Source organism: Martes martes, assembly GCF_963455335.1.
Source record: "Martes martes genome assembly, chromosome: 10".
Lineage (NCBI taxonomy): Eukaryota > Metazoa > Chordata > Mammalia > Carnivora > Mustelidae > Martes > Martes martes.
In genome coordinates, this window is record NC_137898.1 from 68,075,861 (window position 1) to 68,094,485 (window position 18,625).

General features: G+C 42.0%; 1 protein-coding gene across 4 annotated transcripts in view; it reads right to left on the minus strand.

The window, feature by feature from the left end:
• Positions 1–3,178: 3,178 nt before the first annotated feature.
• Positions 3,179–18,625, minus strand: part of RAB30 (RAB30, member RAS oncogene family) — a 72,874-nt gene continuing 57,427 nt past the window's right edge. For 3 of the 4 annotated variants that reach the window (XM_080816830.1, XM_080816831.1, XM_080816828.1), the window contains exons 2-5: positions 18,203–18,303; positions 15,079–15,162; positions 8,277–8,460; positions 4,238–5,362 (exon numbers count right to left, since the gene is read on the minus strand). In XM_080816830.1, coding sequence (XP_080672956.1) covers positions 5,112–5,362; positions 8,277–8,460; positions 15,079–15,162; positions 18,203–18,295 — 612 coding nt within the window. In that variant the 5' untranslated portion in view covers positions 18,296–18,303 and the 3' untranslated portion in view covers positions 4,238–5,111. Of the gene's footprint in view, positions 5,363–8,276; positions 8,461–15,078; positions 15,163–18,202; positions 18,304–18,625 lie in introns of all 4 variants that reach the window. The other variant, XM_080816829.1, reaches the window with a different exon arrangement.

An 18,625-nucleotide genomic window follows, 5' to 3' on the forward strand; every position in this document is an offset into this window, starting at 1 on the left:
CTTCATACTGGTCGATTTATGGGATCTTTAACTGAAGATTCTGTTCTGCAAAAAAGGCCTGGTCTGAAATCCTAGATACCAGTTATTCACTAAACTGAGCATGGCCTGTGTTTGCCATGTGACAAAAACATAATTTCCATGATTCTACATAACTTCTATTAAAACAGTACTTCTTTTTAGCTCAAGAACCAGTCTGTGATTTCAACTGGACATCAGTGAATGGACTGACGAAGCAGTCCCAGCCTAGGGCATAATGACAAGCCAGTCTCTTAGCTAAACAACATGTAACCAACCTCCTTCCAGGAAGACTGGCAGAAAAGCAGTCTTTAAAAAAAAAAAAAATCATTAGCTGTAGGTTAACAGATATTTAACTGAACATGTTATGAGAGGCAAAGTGCTACAACGTAAATTAATAGGTCATTTAGTCGAACCTCCAACCAATGCTAAGATCCTTTCCTCATCATCTAGCATCTGCTTGATGCATACTATTACCTAAGGCAGCTCCTTCCATGGTGATCCACCTTTTTGAGAGTTCTCCCCGACTTAGATCCCAAATCTGTGGCCCTCTGGCCTCAGTGGACCTCATTCCATCCCTTTGAACCAGAGTCTTGCTCTAATTGACTAATTGTATCCCTCTCTCTTTCCCAGGCTAAATCTCCCCCAAATCCTCCAAATATTCTTCAGATGTCATAAGTTTTAAATTCTTCACCATCTTTATTATGCTTCAGTTTCTTTTTAATTTCAAAGTATAGTTCCCAGAAATGACTATAACCTTCCAACATCATAGGCTTAGGAAAGAAGATGAAGTGTCATCTCTCTCGTTCCAAGATTACTATATTAATTAGCTGTTCGAAGGTAGGATAATTTCTTAATTCAGCATGATTTCTACCTAGTGTGATAAATGTAAGGGAAGGCAGCTTTCCTTTTAAACAAATACACTCACGGAACAGAAATGAAATTTGAAAAGAGAAAAAGAGAGCACATCCCCCTCTTATCCCAAAATTAGTGCTCAGTCAGATTGCTTGTGTGGAGTAATGTTTGTCTGAACCAGGAGATACACATCTTATTCATTGTCTTTGAATTTCTAGTTAAGTCTCAAAAGTATTATAGTTGCTTTAAAATGCATCTGTCAGCACTGTGGTTGAGGAAAGTAAGTAACCAGTTGCAGTTGAAAAAAAAAAAAAATCTAGAGACAACAAAGGGCAAACCCTAAAAGAGGTAATGGGGCACTATTCCCTAAAGAACAGAAGGCTATGAAATGTACAGAGTTCTGCAGGCTTAAGAAATAGAAAACGTGGGGCGCCTGGGTGGCTCAGTGGGTTAAGGCCTCTGCCTTCGGCTCGGGTCATGGTCCCAGGGTCCTAGGATCGAGCCCCGCATCGGGCTCTCTGCTCAGCGGGGAGCCTGCTTCCTCCTCTCTCTCTGCCTGCCTCTCTGCCTACTTGTGATCTCTCTCTGTGTCAAATAAATAAATAAAAATATTTTTTAAAAAAATAGAAAACGTATATCTTTAGAGCCATTGTTTTGATATGTGGGGAACAAAATGAAAGTTTTTTTCTGGTTGTGAGATATCTTATGTGACTTGGTTTATAAAAAAAGATGTTTTCATTAGTCAGAAGAGCAATTCTGAAATTTGATGCTGAATCTGGAAGAATTATGGAATAGCCGAAAAGTTAAATGAGGCAAATCATTGACCTAACACTGGAACTCACCAGTGTCCTCCAAAGGTATGCAGTCATGAATAGGACCCACTCCTCTGTTAAATTCTGCCTCCTCTCTCCAACAAATCTAAGTTGCTTAAAATAAATAATTCTAACCCAAATATATTATATTGACCAGTGGTTTTTACCCTTTTTCAGAAACTGACACATTACCAAATCAATCCCTTTGACTTTCATTTCTAGTTACACTTGCCACTTTACTCAGGAAGAGATGGTAACATGAAATGAGTAGAAAAGACGGGGAAAGAAAGACCAGGAACCCTAATGGCCTAATCTAATCTGCAGAAAGGACAATTGGCCCTGCATAATCAAAATTAAATATTAATACAACAGGAATAATAAAAACATAAAAAGCCTTATATAGGTAAAGGAAAAAGCACAAAATCCTATAAGGATACAGACTACCCAAAGCCATAATAAAATATCGTTAATGTCAGCGAGCTATATGATTTCACAGGTTCTTCCACGCCTGATTCTAGGACATAAATATGATGCATTTTCATTGGAAAAGGAAAAGTTTTGCCGAATATTTTGTAACTTTATTAAAAGAAGAAAAAAATGGAAGCAGACACAGACACTGATAGTGTGAGGCAGATCAAGCCAAGCTGAATTATAAGAAAGCAATTCTCTTTTTCATCCACCATGAAGTAGGCCTTCATTTTTATTTAAGAAGGATCATCTTAGCAAATGTTGCCATGGCAATAACCACCAGTAAGCAAACCAACGAGTTTAGTTTCTGGTCTAGGTTAAGAAGACCACATTTAATCAGTATCCTTTCTCAAGTTCTATTTGAGAAATTTCTATGTAACTGGCCAACCTCCACTTGGCACTAAGTCATTTATTCAACTAATATTTATTGAGCACCAACAATATGGTCAGGGATTGTTCTGAAACTAGAGATGTACCAGTGAACAAGTGTCCATAAGGCCTAATCTGGAATTCACACAACTAAGGCAGGGAGAAAAGTTCTAAATTCCCATGTATCTCTACCTACGGGCCATGGATGGGTGACTGTACATTATGGAAAGGCTGCAAGGAGTAGTAACAGGAAAGGAAGGAGCCAAGAGCAGAAGTTTCTAATCCCCTTATGAGTATGATCAAGGGTAGACTGAAGCAGCTGAGCCCTAGGGAATAGGAATTTCAGAATGCAAGAGTAATCCTGGAAGCTGTTGTTCTACAACTAAATTTGTCCAACCTAATAGTCTGTCTGCGTTCACAAAGCAGTTTTAGTTTCAACACACTTGCTGCTGTGGAGACAGAGTTCAGTCATGATTTGGGAATTGGATTTTTGCCCTAAAGAAAAGATAATAAATCTAAACCTTTAGACATTTCCTCACAGTTTTAAAAAGACAAGTTCTCCTGCCCACCTTGATCAACTTGTTTTCTGAGTACTTTCATAGTTGCTGGCTTCGTGGAGAAACGGGGAGGGAAAAGCAACAATTATTAGAAATGATTTTGGTTGGTATTTATTAAAATGACTTTTCTTTCCTGGAGAAACAGATTCAAAGTGAAAGCAATTCAAACTTCTGGGATCTCTTTCTCTCACCCATAGGAGAGGATCAGAACAAACACAGTGAAGCCAACCAAAAGTATCAATCCCTTATACAATATGTATAATCTGTATACAAGAGATGAGTCACTTTGAAATCCGCTAGAGGAACACTGGAAATGCTTTATCAATATCGTGTCTCTGTGCACCTCATTTCTTTAAAATTAAACAGCTTTCAAACATCAACATATCAGGACCGAGATTGCCACCATCTACAACAACAGAAATTGCATATCCTGCCCTTATTCCATTATTCATCCCTCAGCGATGCCAAGTGGCAAGCTACAGAAACATCTGACGGCATCAACAGCATACAGGTTTAATTATTTCCCCAATTTGCATTTATATCAGTGAACAAATTGGAAGGCATCAAAGTATGGCACTAAAGAAATTAGTAACAAATATCCAGCAGCACATCTTCCATCTCGAGTCTTGTTTTAAAATTGGCTAATTAAAGGCATATACACCTCCATTTGAATTGGAGATGTGCAGTAACACGTGCATGTAAAGGGAGGGAGTTAAAAAAAAGAAAGAATGGGGATACCAGGAGAGAAAGGAAAAGAAAAAGAAATAGGAAAGAATGTATGGTCGTGAGTCCGAGAGTAACTTTACAACATGAAGGAGGCAACTAATGACAGCTCCGCCTGCTTCCACAAGCAGAATTTTTCTAAGGTTACTGAAGATACAAAAATGGTTCATGAGACTTTTCATCTGTTGCTATTGTCACTTATCATACTAAAAACATGTACAAAATTCTAAGCCTTGGTCTGTCCAAGATGGATAGTACCAGGAAGTAAAAGATGTCACCTGCTTATCAAGGACTGTGCTCTGCTTAGAACTCTGCATCGCAGTCCATTAATCCACAGTATTTTGGTCAGATCAGGTCTGTTTTCTTGTATTACTCATGATGTCTTAGAGCTAGTCTTTTACATTAGAATATCACCAGCCATTTTTTTTTCTCAATTTTCTAACGTTTTCATTTACTTAAAGGGCTGGAAAGATGAGAGAATAGAAGAAAAAAATGGTAGAGATTTAGAGGGGAAAGAACATGAAAATATTTTATTTTCCAACAAATCCACCCTAGTGAAGGTAGTAATGAGACTTTGAAAAAGAGTGCTGATTCATGGACGTCCCTTTTTTTTTTATTTCAATGTAATACATTTGAGGACATTGATGTACTAAATTGTTTGGTCTGTGAAAGAGCGGATTCATTAGCACCAAAAGGAGTCATGGAGCTTATATATAATATTAAACCAATGATTGTTAACTGTTGGTCATGGGAAAAGGTTTCATTTCATTTTTACATCCCAAAGTTCTTGAAAGTGCCTGTGGACAAGAGAAGTAACACTTTTCAAAGTCTCCATGGAGTCATCAACACACACCACAGAGGCAGTACTTGGCCTTCCCAGTTTTGGTTTATCTGGTAGACAAGAAAACCAGGGCCCCCAGAAGCCCTAAAGCACAGCCCCTACATGCACCCACTGACGTGCAGGAGGGATCTCCCTACAGTACATTTCCCCCGGGCTGTGTTTAGGAATGCGCTTTTACTTGCTTTTTTTTTTTTTTTTAAAGAACAAAAGCAACATGCTCTGCAGATCACGGAGCGCCTAGTGCAATTTTCTCCTTGCTCCAACTCCTGACTGCAAAAGGGTGAAACCGTTATATGTTCTGCTAATGCTGGCCTGTGGACAAAGCCTTCGGCCTGCCATGCTCTGTAAGCTCTGGATCCCACGGGAGTCAGATCTGAGAGCAGGAGCCACAGTCATCACCAGATCTCCCCCAGCAATTTGGGGCCCATCGGGGCAGCTGCTGATTCCTCTTGCTTCTCCTTGCCTCAGCCTTTAGTTGAAATTACAACAAGTCAAATAGCTGATGCTTTTCCCTTCTCCGGGTAAGGGCGAGGATACATTGTTTACAAGTGTGTTCTGCCTGGCTTCACTGATGAGTCGGCATGCTAAGTCAAGGAAGAGTTTCTCCACATTATCTGATTCCTTGGCTGAGGTCTCCAGGTAATACATGTCCTGAGCTTCTGAGAATTCTTCAGCTCTCTGCTGGGAGACCTCTCTCCTTTCAGCCAGATCAATCTTGTTGCCTGGAACAGGGATAAATCAAAGAAGGAAACATCACTGGACTTTTTACAGGCTCAGAAGCATCAAAATTCAATTTCATATCTGAAGTCAAATCAGACAGATGGGCAAGTAAAGCAAAGCAAATGTGGCTGTGATTACTGCAATGTGTAAGATATCAATGCCATTTGTAATGGCAAAGACCTGGACACAACCCAGATGCCCCTCAGTTGGGCACTGGCTTGAATGAAATTTGGTCCATCTATCTGCACAATGAAGTTATTTGCCTCTGTAAAAAGCAGTGAGGAATGTCTCTGCATACTGCCATGGGGTGAGACACGAGGATATACTGTTAAGTGAATAAAGCCAACTAGATGCTGACCTGCAATGAAGCCGTATTTTCTGTCCTGTATCCACCTAAGTGAACATCATGCCAAGTGTAGCCTATCATAGTCTTGTGAGTCATTTGGTGGAGCCTCATAGAAAACCCCTCTGGGCACTACAGAATTCACCACACACACACACTAGGTCTGTCCACTGAAAAGCCTAAAAGCAGTGACCACCCACTAATAAGGAAGAATCCTATCAATTTGGTTGTGGCCTCTAAATATAACTAATTAAATATAAATATAACTTCACATTAATAATAATCAGTGCTTCTTGAAGAAATGGGCAATTCCTGGTCTGGGGCAGGAAATGCACAAGTTGTGCCTAGAATGCTTACACCAGAGAGCAAGTGAGGTCATTGTCAAAAGGTCATATCTAAGGAACTCAGGAGACCATATGAAGCAGCTCCACTCTCAGAGTTGGAACAATTGGACCGTCAATGATAAGAACTGCAAGGGCCTAGAAAATGTTGAATATACTTAAATCTATATTAATATTCAAAATAGAAACAAATTTTAGTAGTTACTTCTTGAAAATACTAGGGAAAGAACTCATTATTTTAAAAAGTGGGAAATTTTAAAAAGGGGAATCAAGCATTTTTCTTGGCTGTACTATGAGAACTGTACCTCAGAATATCAACTGGGAAGTATATTCGCTAAAAAGAAAAACACAAACTGCATCTGACCAGGCCTCTAAATTTACCTACAACTCTCCAAGAAATACAGGTAATGGAGGAACTTGTCAATGTATACTACGGTGGTCTGAAATAACAAAATTCAGACTTGAAAACTCTGAAGGATAAACATATGATTTAACAAATAAATTCCAAGGGAGAAAAAAACGGAGGGATAACCTACAGGCAAAAAGAGAATTAAAAGACACAAAAATCAATGAGAATATATGAGCCTTATTTAGATCTTTGATGTGAACAAATTTTTTTTAAATGTCTGAGTCAATCAAGGAACTCAACATTGTCTAAACTTTTGATGCTATTAAGAACTTACTATTTTTTTAGGTCTGAAAATGGATTTGTACTTAGGTTCTCTTTCTTTAAAAATCCTATTTTGAAGTTATACACTGAATTATTGAAAGATGAATTAATACAGCATCTGGGATTTGCTTCAAAATAATCTGAGACAACATAAAGGGGGAGCAGGTTAAATAAGACTGGCCATGAGTTGATGATCGTCAGAGCTGAGAGATGTGTACATGCGGGTTCCTGATACCGTTTTTTCTACTTTTGCTTGTGTTTGAAATTTTCTATAATAAAAAGGCTTTTTTTTTTTTTTAAAGCCAGTGCCTCTTTCATACTGAATGGGCTAATTATCTCCCATCAAATCTCCATTTAACTTCCTTAGACAGAATCCCAAGGAATATGCTTTGACTCAAGTTCTGAAGGGCTTTTTGTGGAATCGAAAGAAAGCCCAAGTCCTGAGATGGATGCTTTCAAGTGCTTCATGACATTCTCCAGTGTGCAAGAGGGTTTTCAGGAGTGGGCACAGAGCACTAGCTCATAGAGAGGCAGATACTTAACCCAGCCGCCTGAAAGAAGAGTCCAGCAACTTGTTACAAAGCAGCGCATTAGAGTTGGACAGATACAAGGTTTGGAGTTGATCTTAACATGCTATGCAACCTTGGGCAAAGAACTTCAACTCTCTGGGCCACCGTTTCCTCATACATAAATTAGGAATAATTACATATAAATTTCCTAACATGATTCCTGGCACATGAGTGCTAGCTATAATGCTTACTGTTTAAGTGTTTACTTAGCTTACTGTTAACCATAATTTGTGACTTAACAATGCTTCTGAGATTCTCTAGCTGGATTTCCAAATTCAAGTCTTGCTAGAATATACAGCAATATTCCTTTTTAGGAAGAAAACATTTTAACAGCCATATATTATTAACATTTTTCATCACCAGGAGAAGAGTTTTTAACAACCCAATCCATGTCACTGCAATCCCATTGTTAATGGGCATATTTGTCACCACAGAAACTCATGTGTTGTTTTCTGTTTTTCTGCCTTACTAAACAGAGGTCCTACCCTCCCACAAGATGAAACAAACTGCAGAATTTCCCTTAATGGATTCTCCCTGAAATTAGAATTTCTCAAGTCAGCACAAATGTAAGAAGAGAAAAAAAAAAAAAGTCCATTTCTTTAGGCAATAAGCAGTTACTTTAAGAATAAATTCTTTATTAACTTCTGAGATAAGGTTTACATCTAGACCAGCAGTTTCCAGGATTTTGTAACTAGATTTTTTGGGTAATGCTTAGCAGTCCACATCACTTCCATGGCAGTCCACCTTCTTGCCTAGAACCTTCATTGACAGAAAAATCAATCAGCAATATTTTCAACTTTATTTTTCTAAACCATCGCCTTGGGATATGACCTATTTCATTTTCTCCTCAATTTCAGAAGAACTGCACGTTGACTGCATGAATTATATACCTGTAGACTATGTTAGTGGAAGATAGCAAGGCATAAGCATTATGTGATTATAAATTCTCTGATGGCCACAAATCAATTTCCCTCCTCATTAGTCCTTACTTACCCACTAGCACAGTGATGACCTTGTTGCTGGCATATTGTTCTATCTCCCGCAGCCACTCAGGAAGGCAACGGAAGGATTCCTCACAGGTTATGTCATAGGTGAGGATCAAGGCATTGGCGCTTCGGTAGTAACTCTGGGTAATGGACCGAAATCTTTCTTGACCTGCTGTGTCCCAGATCTGAAGCTGTAAAAAGGGGTAGGAGAAAGATCGGGTTAGAGAAGCAGAAAAGAGAGCATTGCCTTGCTTTAGTTTAGAAATGGAAACACCTCACTCAATTTCATGGTTATTTTCCGCCCTAAGAAACAAACAAACCAACAACAACAAAAAACCACAAAAACACAAAAACCAAACAAACCCAAAAAATAAAACACCACTTTTTTTTTTTTTTTTTTTAAATAATGTGGTGGGTATATCTGGTTAGGGAGAGGGGCTTACTTTGTTTTTGGGGGTTTTTCTTCCTTTATTATGTTACCTAAGAATTTCTTCCATTCTTTAATTAAAAAAAAAAAACTTATTGTGAGGTGCCTGGGTGGCCCAGTCGGTTACGTGTCTGCCTTTGGCTCAGGTCATGATCCCAGGGTGCTGGGATCAAGTCCATCGGGCTCTCAGCTGGGAGCCTGCTTCTCCCTCTCCCTCTCGCCTCCTCCCCAGCTTGTGCTCTTTCTCTCTCTCGCTCACTCTCTCTCTCAAATAAATAAATAAAATCTTAAAAAAAAAAAAGTTATTGAGGGGCGCCTGGGTGGCTCAGTGAGTTAAAGCCTCTGCCTTCAGCTCAGGTCATGATCTCAGGGTCCTGGGATCGAGCCCCACATGGAGCTCTCTGCTCAGCAGGGAGCCTGCTTCCCCCTCTCTCTCTGCCTGCCTCTCTCCTTACTTGTGATCTCTGTCTGTCAAATAAATAAATTAAAAAAAAAAAAGTTACTGAGTATTTAGTATGTATCAAGCTCTAAGCATTTTACATGTAACATACTCAGTGAAGTAGGTACTATTACTCCACTTCTCACATGAGGAAACTGAGGCACAGAGAGATTAATTAAGTTGCTCAGTGTCTCACAGCCAATATGTCCCAGAGCCAGTTTAACCAGGCTATTGTGGTCCCAGAGTTCATGCTCATAGCCACAATAATGTATTACAAACGTTAGGATAGAGAGCAAGCTGTTGGTTCTGTGACTGCTGGCACTTCAGACAACAACTGGAGCAGAAGAACATCCGACCTCAACCACCTTTTCCAGATCAAAACTCAGAGGACTCTAGTAAGATATTATCTTTGTTAATGAAAATGGGAACGATGCCATGGCAGATAAAATAATTCCCCTCCACCATTTTTAAGCTCTGAGACCGTGGGCAAGTCACTTGATCTCCGAGTTTCAGGGGTTTCTTTTCTTTCTTTTTTTTTTTTTTTTTAAGATTTTATTTATTTATTTGACAGATCACAAGTGGGCAGAGAGGCAGGCAGGGGGTGGGGTGGGGGGGGGAACAGGCTCTCTACTGAGCAGAGAGCCCAATGCAGGGCTTGATCCCAGGACCGTGAGATCATGACCTGAGCCAAAGGCAGAGGCTTAACCCACTGAGCCACCCAGGCACACCAGGGCTTTCTTTATAAAAAGATGTTAGTAATATCCAAGCCTACTGGAAGTTCGAATTTTTCTGAAGTCACCTACCAGTTATAAGACCTAACAACTGATGGTTCTAATAATAAAGAAGAAAATAAAACACATTTCTCCCCAGATTTCCCTGCACAGAGCAGAAGACTACAAAGAGAGCCGCACTCCAGAGCCTTCTGAGTGCAGGATAATGCCGAAGGCCTTGAGAAATAACATCAAGAGTAAGAATGTTCCCTTCTAAACTGCATAAACTTCATGTCACAAAATGGATTCACCTCCATTAAGAGAACATCATTTCTTCAAGGAAAACCTTCTGGAACATTCAAATTGGGCCAGGTTCCTCATCCCCACCTCCCGCCCCCACAGAGTCTCTTCTGCAACCCACCCTGTAATTCTCCCTCATAACACCTGACACACTTGAATCATTTATTTGTAATAATATGTTTGATAACTATCTTTTTCACTAGACTGAGAGCTTCCTGAAGGGGAAATGGTCCATTTTATTCACAGAATCCCCCACTCCAAATAAAGTTCCTGCCTGGCAGACAGTAAATGTTCACATATGTATTGCGGGTCTCATTTACTCTTTACAACAACCCAGGGAGGTAGGCGGGTTTATGCCTCTCCTCCATCTACTCGCTGGCTACCCACAAGGCTGGGACTCGGACTCCAGGTTTTCTATGCCCAGTTGAGGATGCATCCCACCACCATGCTGCCTTTGCCCCCAGAGACTCATTTTGCTATACATCTGCATCCAAAGAGGATGAGTTAGTTGGTGTCACCCTCTGTTCATACCAGTGTAGCTGGGAAGACTAATGAGGGACCAGTGGTCCCTAGCCCCAAGCAGTGGCACAAGGCTCTCCTTTGATCTGAAGTCGCAGCTGCTCCTTATGATGTACATGAAAGTCTGTGTGTGCTGAAGGCGACCATACAGATGTTACGGCTTTGACTGGGACAAAAGCTATTTCTCTGCTCTGCTTTCAACCTAAGGACATGGTTCCCCTCTGCCGGGATGTGTCTTTAGGACAACAGACTATTGTTTTCATACCACAGTGAGCCTTGAAAAACACTTGTCATTGAATTTAATACTGTCAATCATCAGAAATCACTATGTTCTCATGATTGGCACATCTTGAGAACAGCTCTGAGGGTTAAAACCATTGAAATATTTTCTAGAAGAGTGATTGTATGGCCTTGCCAAGATGGAGGCTGCTTTCTCCTAGCGGGCTGCCTGTTTCTAGCCTCACGGTTGAGTCTTAAGAATATCCATGTTCTACTGCCTTTATCATTCCATTTGGTTTCACTATTTTCTCTGCAACTCATTCACTCATTTTCAGCACTTGTGTGTCATTAATATATGTAGAGTGCTAGGCACAGGGAGGATTACTAGAGGAATACAACACAATTCCTGACCTCAAAGAGCTCACCATCTACAGGGAGATCAAATATAGTAAACTAACCATAATAAAAAAGGAGATGTCCTTCTACTGAAGAGTCGCCATTAGGAGAGAGTGTCTCCTAGGTTTTAATCCCATGCTGGTCAGTATGTTCTCAGTACTGCAGCCATGGGCTTTCTAACTGTCCTCATCTCCAGCAGGGGTGACACTGTTTGCTTACACTTTTTTTTTTTTTAATTTATTTGACAGACAGAGATCACAAGTAGGCAGAGAGGCAGGCAGAGAGAGAGGAGGAAGCAGGCTCCCGTGGAGCAGAGAGCCCGATGCGGGGCTTGATCCCAGGACCCTGGGATCATGACCCGAGCGAAGGCAGAGGCTTTTACCCAGTGAGACACCCAGGTGCCCCTGTTTGCCTACACTCTTAGCACCATTAACTTCTCTCTCCTATCTCACTGTTGCAATCCCGCACTGCAGTCCCAGGTGCACTTGAGTGCCTCTGTGCCAGAGGGAGGACTTGGAGGGCAAGGGCTGCCTCTTATTGAACCTTATACGCCAGTGCCTTCCTAACAGAGTACATGGTACATGGTGGACACATGTGAATAATGGCTAGCTGCATGAAAAAAGGATGGCGGAAGGATTGGCTAATTCTGCGTAAATGACTAGTAGGATATTAAAGAGGATTTCACAGATAAAATGTTTAAGCTAGGGGACAATGAGTTCCTAGAGGGCAAAACTGCGTTACCTAACACAGTGCTTGGCATGCATCATCTATCTACTCTACTGCAGGAGGGATAGATGGATGAATGGAAGGACAGATGGTCAAATGAGTAAATATATGTGCATATGTTCAAGATATTCTTATCTATGAAATATATACCTGATTACAAAGACAGCCAGCAAGTCTTCTCTTTATATTATAAGTACTCTCCTCAGGTTACAGTGTTGTAGCCTCAGCTTAAAGTTTTACTTGTTTCTTGTTTGTTTGATAGACTTAAAAAAAAATGGATAGGAGAATATTCTACATCTGTTTTAATCACATTGTCTACTCAAGGTCATTTCAAAAGGCAGATCACGTTAAGAGAAGGGCCTCAACTTGGCCTTTACTGACTTGGAACTAAGGCTTCACCGCCACAAGAATGTTTCTAATACCTTCGATTCCCTGCCTTCAATCCTGGAAGCCATCTGAAGAACTGAAGAGGGGAGGCCAAGGCGGGGAGATGAGAAGTCAGGAGAGAGGCCTGGGGTGTGGGGCTGCCTTGGCCTTCACCAGGCAGGTGATCCCCCACACACCACCAGTAGCTTCTCTTTCCCACTGACTTTGTGGGACTCCGAGAAACCCAACAAACTACTTGCAAAAAGACACTTAAAGCATCACTGAGAAGAGGGATTCAGTAAACATTAAAGAACCAGGACAACAATGACACAACAACTGCATCCCCAGTGAAGCTTGGGAAGCTCTAGCCTCATCCACAGAAAGACTAAAGACATTGCTCCTCACGCGTCCACGTGTTAATGAGACCCTTGGACTAATGGGGTTGAGGAGGGTCATTCTAGATCTTGGTTCCATATAAATGGCTAGAAAGAAACTCTAGCAAATTAATTAGGACTCATTAATTTAGGAGATTAACCAACTCTTACTTTTTAAAGATGAAGGTCCAGAGACCTAAAGAGGTGAGAGGACAGGAACTGTGCCTGTGCTGTGGACAGGGAGAGGAGTGAGACACAAACCTCGTTCCTGAGGAGCCTGGGGTCTCGTGGTAGCACTGGATGTTATGAAAAGATGGATTTTTAGCTGAGTGTAATACGCGCTTAACAATGAGGTTACAGTTTGCAGAAAATGGAATGAATGTAATCCCTGAACCTGGGGATTCAGAAAAGAAAAATAAGCCTGTTCTTTAACAGTGGGGACCATTTCTTATTCACCCCTATTCATTCCCAGGGCCTGGCACATGGGAGGCACTAACATTTGTGGTCAAAGGAATGAACTCACACATATGTATATGACCAGGAAACCTTCTGGAAGTAAAATGCCTGCAACATTAGTTATCTTTACTCAACTCCCAGGTGATCACCTCCAACCTGCTGCGAGGATGGTTACAAGTGGCTCTTCCTGCCAATGCTTCCTGGACGCACACTATGGTCTCCTTCCTACCCCCACTCCCTAGCTCCTTCTCCCCACCTGAATGCATGATTTTTCTGAGCTTTCTGGTTGGCACTGACATGGATTTCACACCCTGCTTTGTTTTCCAGGGCCCCTAGCTCTCCATTCACTATTGTATTCGGTGTGGATGTCTCTGCAGAAGGAACCACTTTGAAGAGTCAGGGCTGGAAGAGACACTGGGAGTGCTTCTGTCCCCAACTTGGGAGCCTCCCTACACACTTCTCTGTGTGTCTCTGAAATGTGGCAAGAGCATGCTGGAGCCTCTCTGCCCTTCCCATGGCATGTGAAGGCAGGACTGCAGGTACTGGGTATGGGAGAAGGGTACAAAAGACATGGATTTAAAGCCTTGGGGTGCTTAGGTTGGGATCTAGTTGGAAAACTGATGCCACAGTTTTCATTGTGCTGCTGTTGCCAGGGACACTGCTTTTTGCCCTGCGACTCAGCTCTGAAAGATCTGACCGCGGAATTTCACTAACTCTGAGAGGCAGGTAGAGCACAGAGCCAAAGATAGCCTCTCTCCCCTCCTTCCAAGTAACTCAGTCCTAGTCCATATTTCCTCCCATCACCTTCCTCCTGTCCTTGCTTCAAAGTGACAGGCCTACTGTGCCTTCATCCTCTTCTCCCCTGGCAGGGGAGATCCCAGGGAGGAAGAGGATGCATTAGCTCACAAAACTGGTTCAGATCCTGCCTACCTCCCTTCCTAACTGTGCAGCCATGGATAGGTAAGTGGCTGAATCTCTCTGAAACCTGTAAAAGGAAGATAACTTACCATTTACCTCACAGGGGTTACAGTGAGGACTAAGTTAAATAGGACAGCTCATATAAAAGCACCTAGCAGTGCGATGGACATATTAGGCGCTCAATAAACACTATCTCCCTTCTCCCATTACCAGACATACCATGGTTTTTACAGGTACCAAACTGTCCAGAGGCCATGGGGGAAAGAGGGAGATCATGGATCCTTCCTGGATCCCTCCTTTACGGTCTCTCCCTTGTTACCAATAGCATGGTATGGTATGGTGGGAGACATAATAATTCCCATAGGTCATTCATACGACCAAATGACCCAGAACGAATGTGGGAATCAGTAGGCTCTCTCATGGGGCTACTGTTCTTAAGAGGTAGCACTGCTTATTGGCCCAACTCAGGAGTTCCCAATTTTTGGGATTTGTTCCTTGTTTTTATATAACCTCTGACATGACAGGAGACAGGACCAACTTGCCTTAGACCTTCTCTCTGTCTTCCCATCTTTTTTTTTTTTTTTTTAATATTTTATTTATTTATTTGACACAGAGAGAGAGATACAGCAAGAGAGGGAACACAGGCAGGGGGAGAGAGAGAGGGAGAAGCAGGCTTCCCACTGAGCAGGGAGCCAGATGTGGGGCTCGATCCCAGAACCCTGGGATCATGACCTGAGCTCAAGGCAGATGCTTAACGTCTGAGCCACCCAGGCGCCCCTGTCTTCCCATCTTTAAATGCAACATCTACAAAGGAATAGAAGAACTCTGTTTGGAAATAAGTCACTGTGGCTGAATATATTATTTTCAATGTGGGTTTCAATTAGGAGATGTAATAAGTGTTACAATACCACTACTTCTTCTCAGGAAATGAAAGCCTTATTGAACACTTAGCATCTTACCTTGACTTTTTCACCATTAATCTCCACCGTCTTAATCATAAAATCAACTCCAATCGTGGCTCCTTGTCCTGGAGGGAAAAGACCCTGAAGAGGACATAAAGGAAAATAATTAAGCAAATCTTTCAATTAAACAAAATTCTCTCCTCTCTCCTCCCTCACCATGCATAACCACCAGCCCCTTCCTTTGGCTGAGCTGAGAACTCTGGTTAGTGTCATGGGAGCCATGTTGAATTCAATTTTGTATGTATGCTTTGAGGGGAGGAGGAAGGAGGGAGAAAGTAGGAGAGAGGAATGCTAAAAGAAGAAAGAGAGTGAAATGGAGAGGAAGACAGAGAGGGGGCAGGGAGAAAACTGGGAAGGGGCAAGGGAGCCCCATTCCAAAACTGGAACAGAACTCAGACACAAGGATAAGAGCATGAAGCCATAGGGATGAGATCAGGATCGTCAGATGAGTAGCAAAATGGATAGGTACTCACAGAGAGGTAAATCCCAGAAGATTAAAACTGGTTATCAGCCTACGGCATGAACCACTGACATGAACAAACAAACAAGAACACGCTACAGGAAACATGAATGAGACAGTGAAGCTTTTGAATTTTCCTCTGCTCTGAGGGTGAGAACTACTTCCCTCAGTGCAATGTACCACACATGTAATTACATGAAACTGGGGCCCCTGACACTGGGAGAACCATGGAAGAAAATAAAATCATTCAGAGAGAAAGTAGGAACAGTACTAAACCAGGAGTCTGGAGGAGCTCTGTGTGTGGCCTCAGGCAAATCAGTCCCCCTCTTCCGGCCTCAAATTCAATGAGCATTCCAAAACAAAACAAAACAAAACAAAAAGCTCTACCTCAGACTAGCAGCTGAGCTAGAAAGATAGGATTTTAGCAAAATTACATGTACAATGTATGTTGCTGGTATATAATTTTTCCTGCAGGCTTGGGGAGGGACTTGGAGGTGGGAAGGAATTCTAATAAGGAAGCTTTCTTCACCTAGCTTCTATTCCCTCTTCACTTAGAACGGGAATCGCCAGAAATTAAAGTAAAATGGACTCTATGAGCTCTGGCAGCTAAGATTGGGGCATCTTTAATTAAGTCTATTCCCTAACAAGAGAGTTCTTTAATTAAAGTTTGAACTTAAAAGACGGAGCTTCAAACCCACAGAAAATATTCCATTGCATGTTCTGCAAAAGATGTAGACATAAACATTCATAACTGTACTTACAAATATTGAATCAATTTTCCTCTATTTTGGTTTGGCTCAAACACAAGGCTGCCAAGTTTCGAGTTTATCGCTCCAGCTGTTTTGCAGTCTAATAAATGCCAAAAAATAAAACAAATCCTTCCCAATGTCTCCCCCATCATTTTGTTCCCCAACTCTTCATGTCACAAAAAATGCTGAATCCAGTTCATTTTAACTGCGTGCTAAATAACAAAACCAAACATAATACTGTCTGGGAAGTTACTTTCGGGGGGAGTTAAGGGACTGGGAGGGGTGAAAAGCAGAAAAGAAAGGGGTGGTGTGCTTATCGACAAAAATTAGTGTTAAAAAATGGAAGCATTTTTACCTTTAGTGACAAAGTTTATTCTTTTAAAGAGAAAAGCCAGATTCCTATGGTCTCAGAGGTTAGGACACCGAAAATAAAAAGAATCAGGCTAAGAAGCAGGAGACATGGGTTCTAATCCTAGCCTCGCCACTAACAGGATGCATGATGCTAAGGAGTCATTTTGTCCCTGTAGACCTCAATTTCTCATCTGTAAAACGAGAGGAGGGAACTGAATAATCTCTAAGGGATCTTTCCTTAGATAATAAGACAAGGTCAAGGGAATTTTTGATAAAAAAGAGACTAAAAACTCCTCCAGGGCTCTGCAGGCTTGTCTTCCTGCCAAAAGCAGAAAGGATTACTGGTAGGTGGAAGTAAAACCAGCTGGAGTTTCCAGTATCACAGCCTGGTGGCTGACTAAGTGTGGATGCCTGGTAGCTTCTTACTTTTGATTTCACCAGGCCGGGGCTTAGTAAAAAGCACGAGTTCTCTTGTGGGTTTGTGTACCCTGGGAAAAACCCTGGCATTTCCCAAGGTGACTCTCTGCCCTAAAGCTGTCTGTGTTATCCTGTCCAGTTCTGCACAGAACCACAGACTGTCAGCGCTGGAAGTAGCTTTGCAGGTCACCAAGCCTGTCCTGTGTGGCAGGGAGGCACGGAGGCCAGCCAGGGGAGGGAAGTGAACCCAGGCTCACAGGACGGACCAAGGCAGAGCTGGGACCAGGACCTGAGTCTCTCCGCACTCCTGCTGGTCCTCTTTCCACAGGACCCCACTGTCCCCTGCCCTAGCAGAGCTAGGCTCAGCGCTCCCACCTAGCACTTGATGCAAATGCAAGTTGCAGGCATGATAATTCTGAAAAGGATGCCATTCATATTTTTCCAGGAAAATACAAAAGAAGGTCAACTTTAGAATGATTTGTCACTCATTTCTGTATAAAAACAGGCATGTAATCTCTGGCAGTAATTCTCAAAAGGGCAGCCCCAAAGGGAACTTGTACTTAGATCATACGATAAGGGCTCAATCCAGAGGGAACATTTAATTTTGTTCAGAGAGTCCTTCACTCTTCTTGCTTCATTCCCATTTAATAGACTTAAAAGCATCAGCATATTTGGTTCTAAACCACAATGACTCACTCAGTTGCCTGGGAGGATGTGAGAGGGCATAGGCAGGGAGTTCAGTTTAATTTGTATTTGAGTTTTTTAAAAAATTAATACTTAGGTTTAGTCTGAAGTCCAGATTCATCTGTTAACATCTTTAGATTATTGACTGATAATCTATTTTAATCTAATCATCTTTTTTTAATAGTATACACTGAAAGCAAAACCACTTGCTCCTTTCATAAAGGAAGCACACGGGATGGGGGAGGACTGGTGGTGACCCCCAGGGCCAGACTCCCTGGAGATGGCTGAAAAAACTTGAGCCAGGCTATAAAGCCGGTGCACACTCTCAAAGGGCACATTAAGAACCAGCAGCCCAGAGGCCAGCGCTGGGACCAGCCCTCCATTCTCTAACCTAACCCCTAACCCCTAACCCCACAGGTTAGACTGAGAAACCCAAACCCGGACTTCCAAGTTCACTTACCTGAGTGAACCGTCGGACTAGGCACGTCTTCCCCACGCCAGCATTGCCAATTAAAACAATTTTAAACAGGAAATCATAATCTTCCATACTCATTTACACAGCTGCAAGGCAAACACAGGCAGGAGTGAGATGGGGCCTGGTCAGACTTGCCCACAGCACTCAAGCTGCGCCAGCTTGGTCTCCTCAGGAACAACAGATCTGACTCCTGGGAAGAGCAATTTAATGCCTCCCTCTGGTGATCTCGACACTGAGAGAGGAACACAGGTGTTTGGTCACAGACGAACTTTACTCCTTCCCAGTCACCTCATGCCACACAGAGTATATGACACAAATGTCCTTTCACCTGGTAACCTTTATTCTTCCAAGTCGTCAAGTCACAGGTCACTCCTGTGGTAAGATCTATTTTCTTTCAGCATGGAAAGG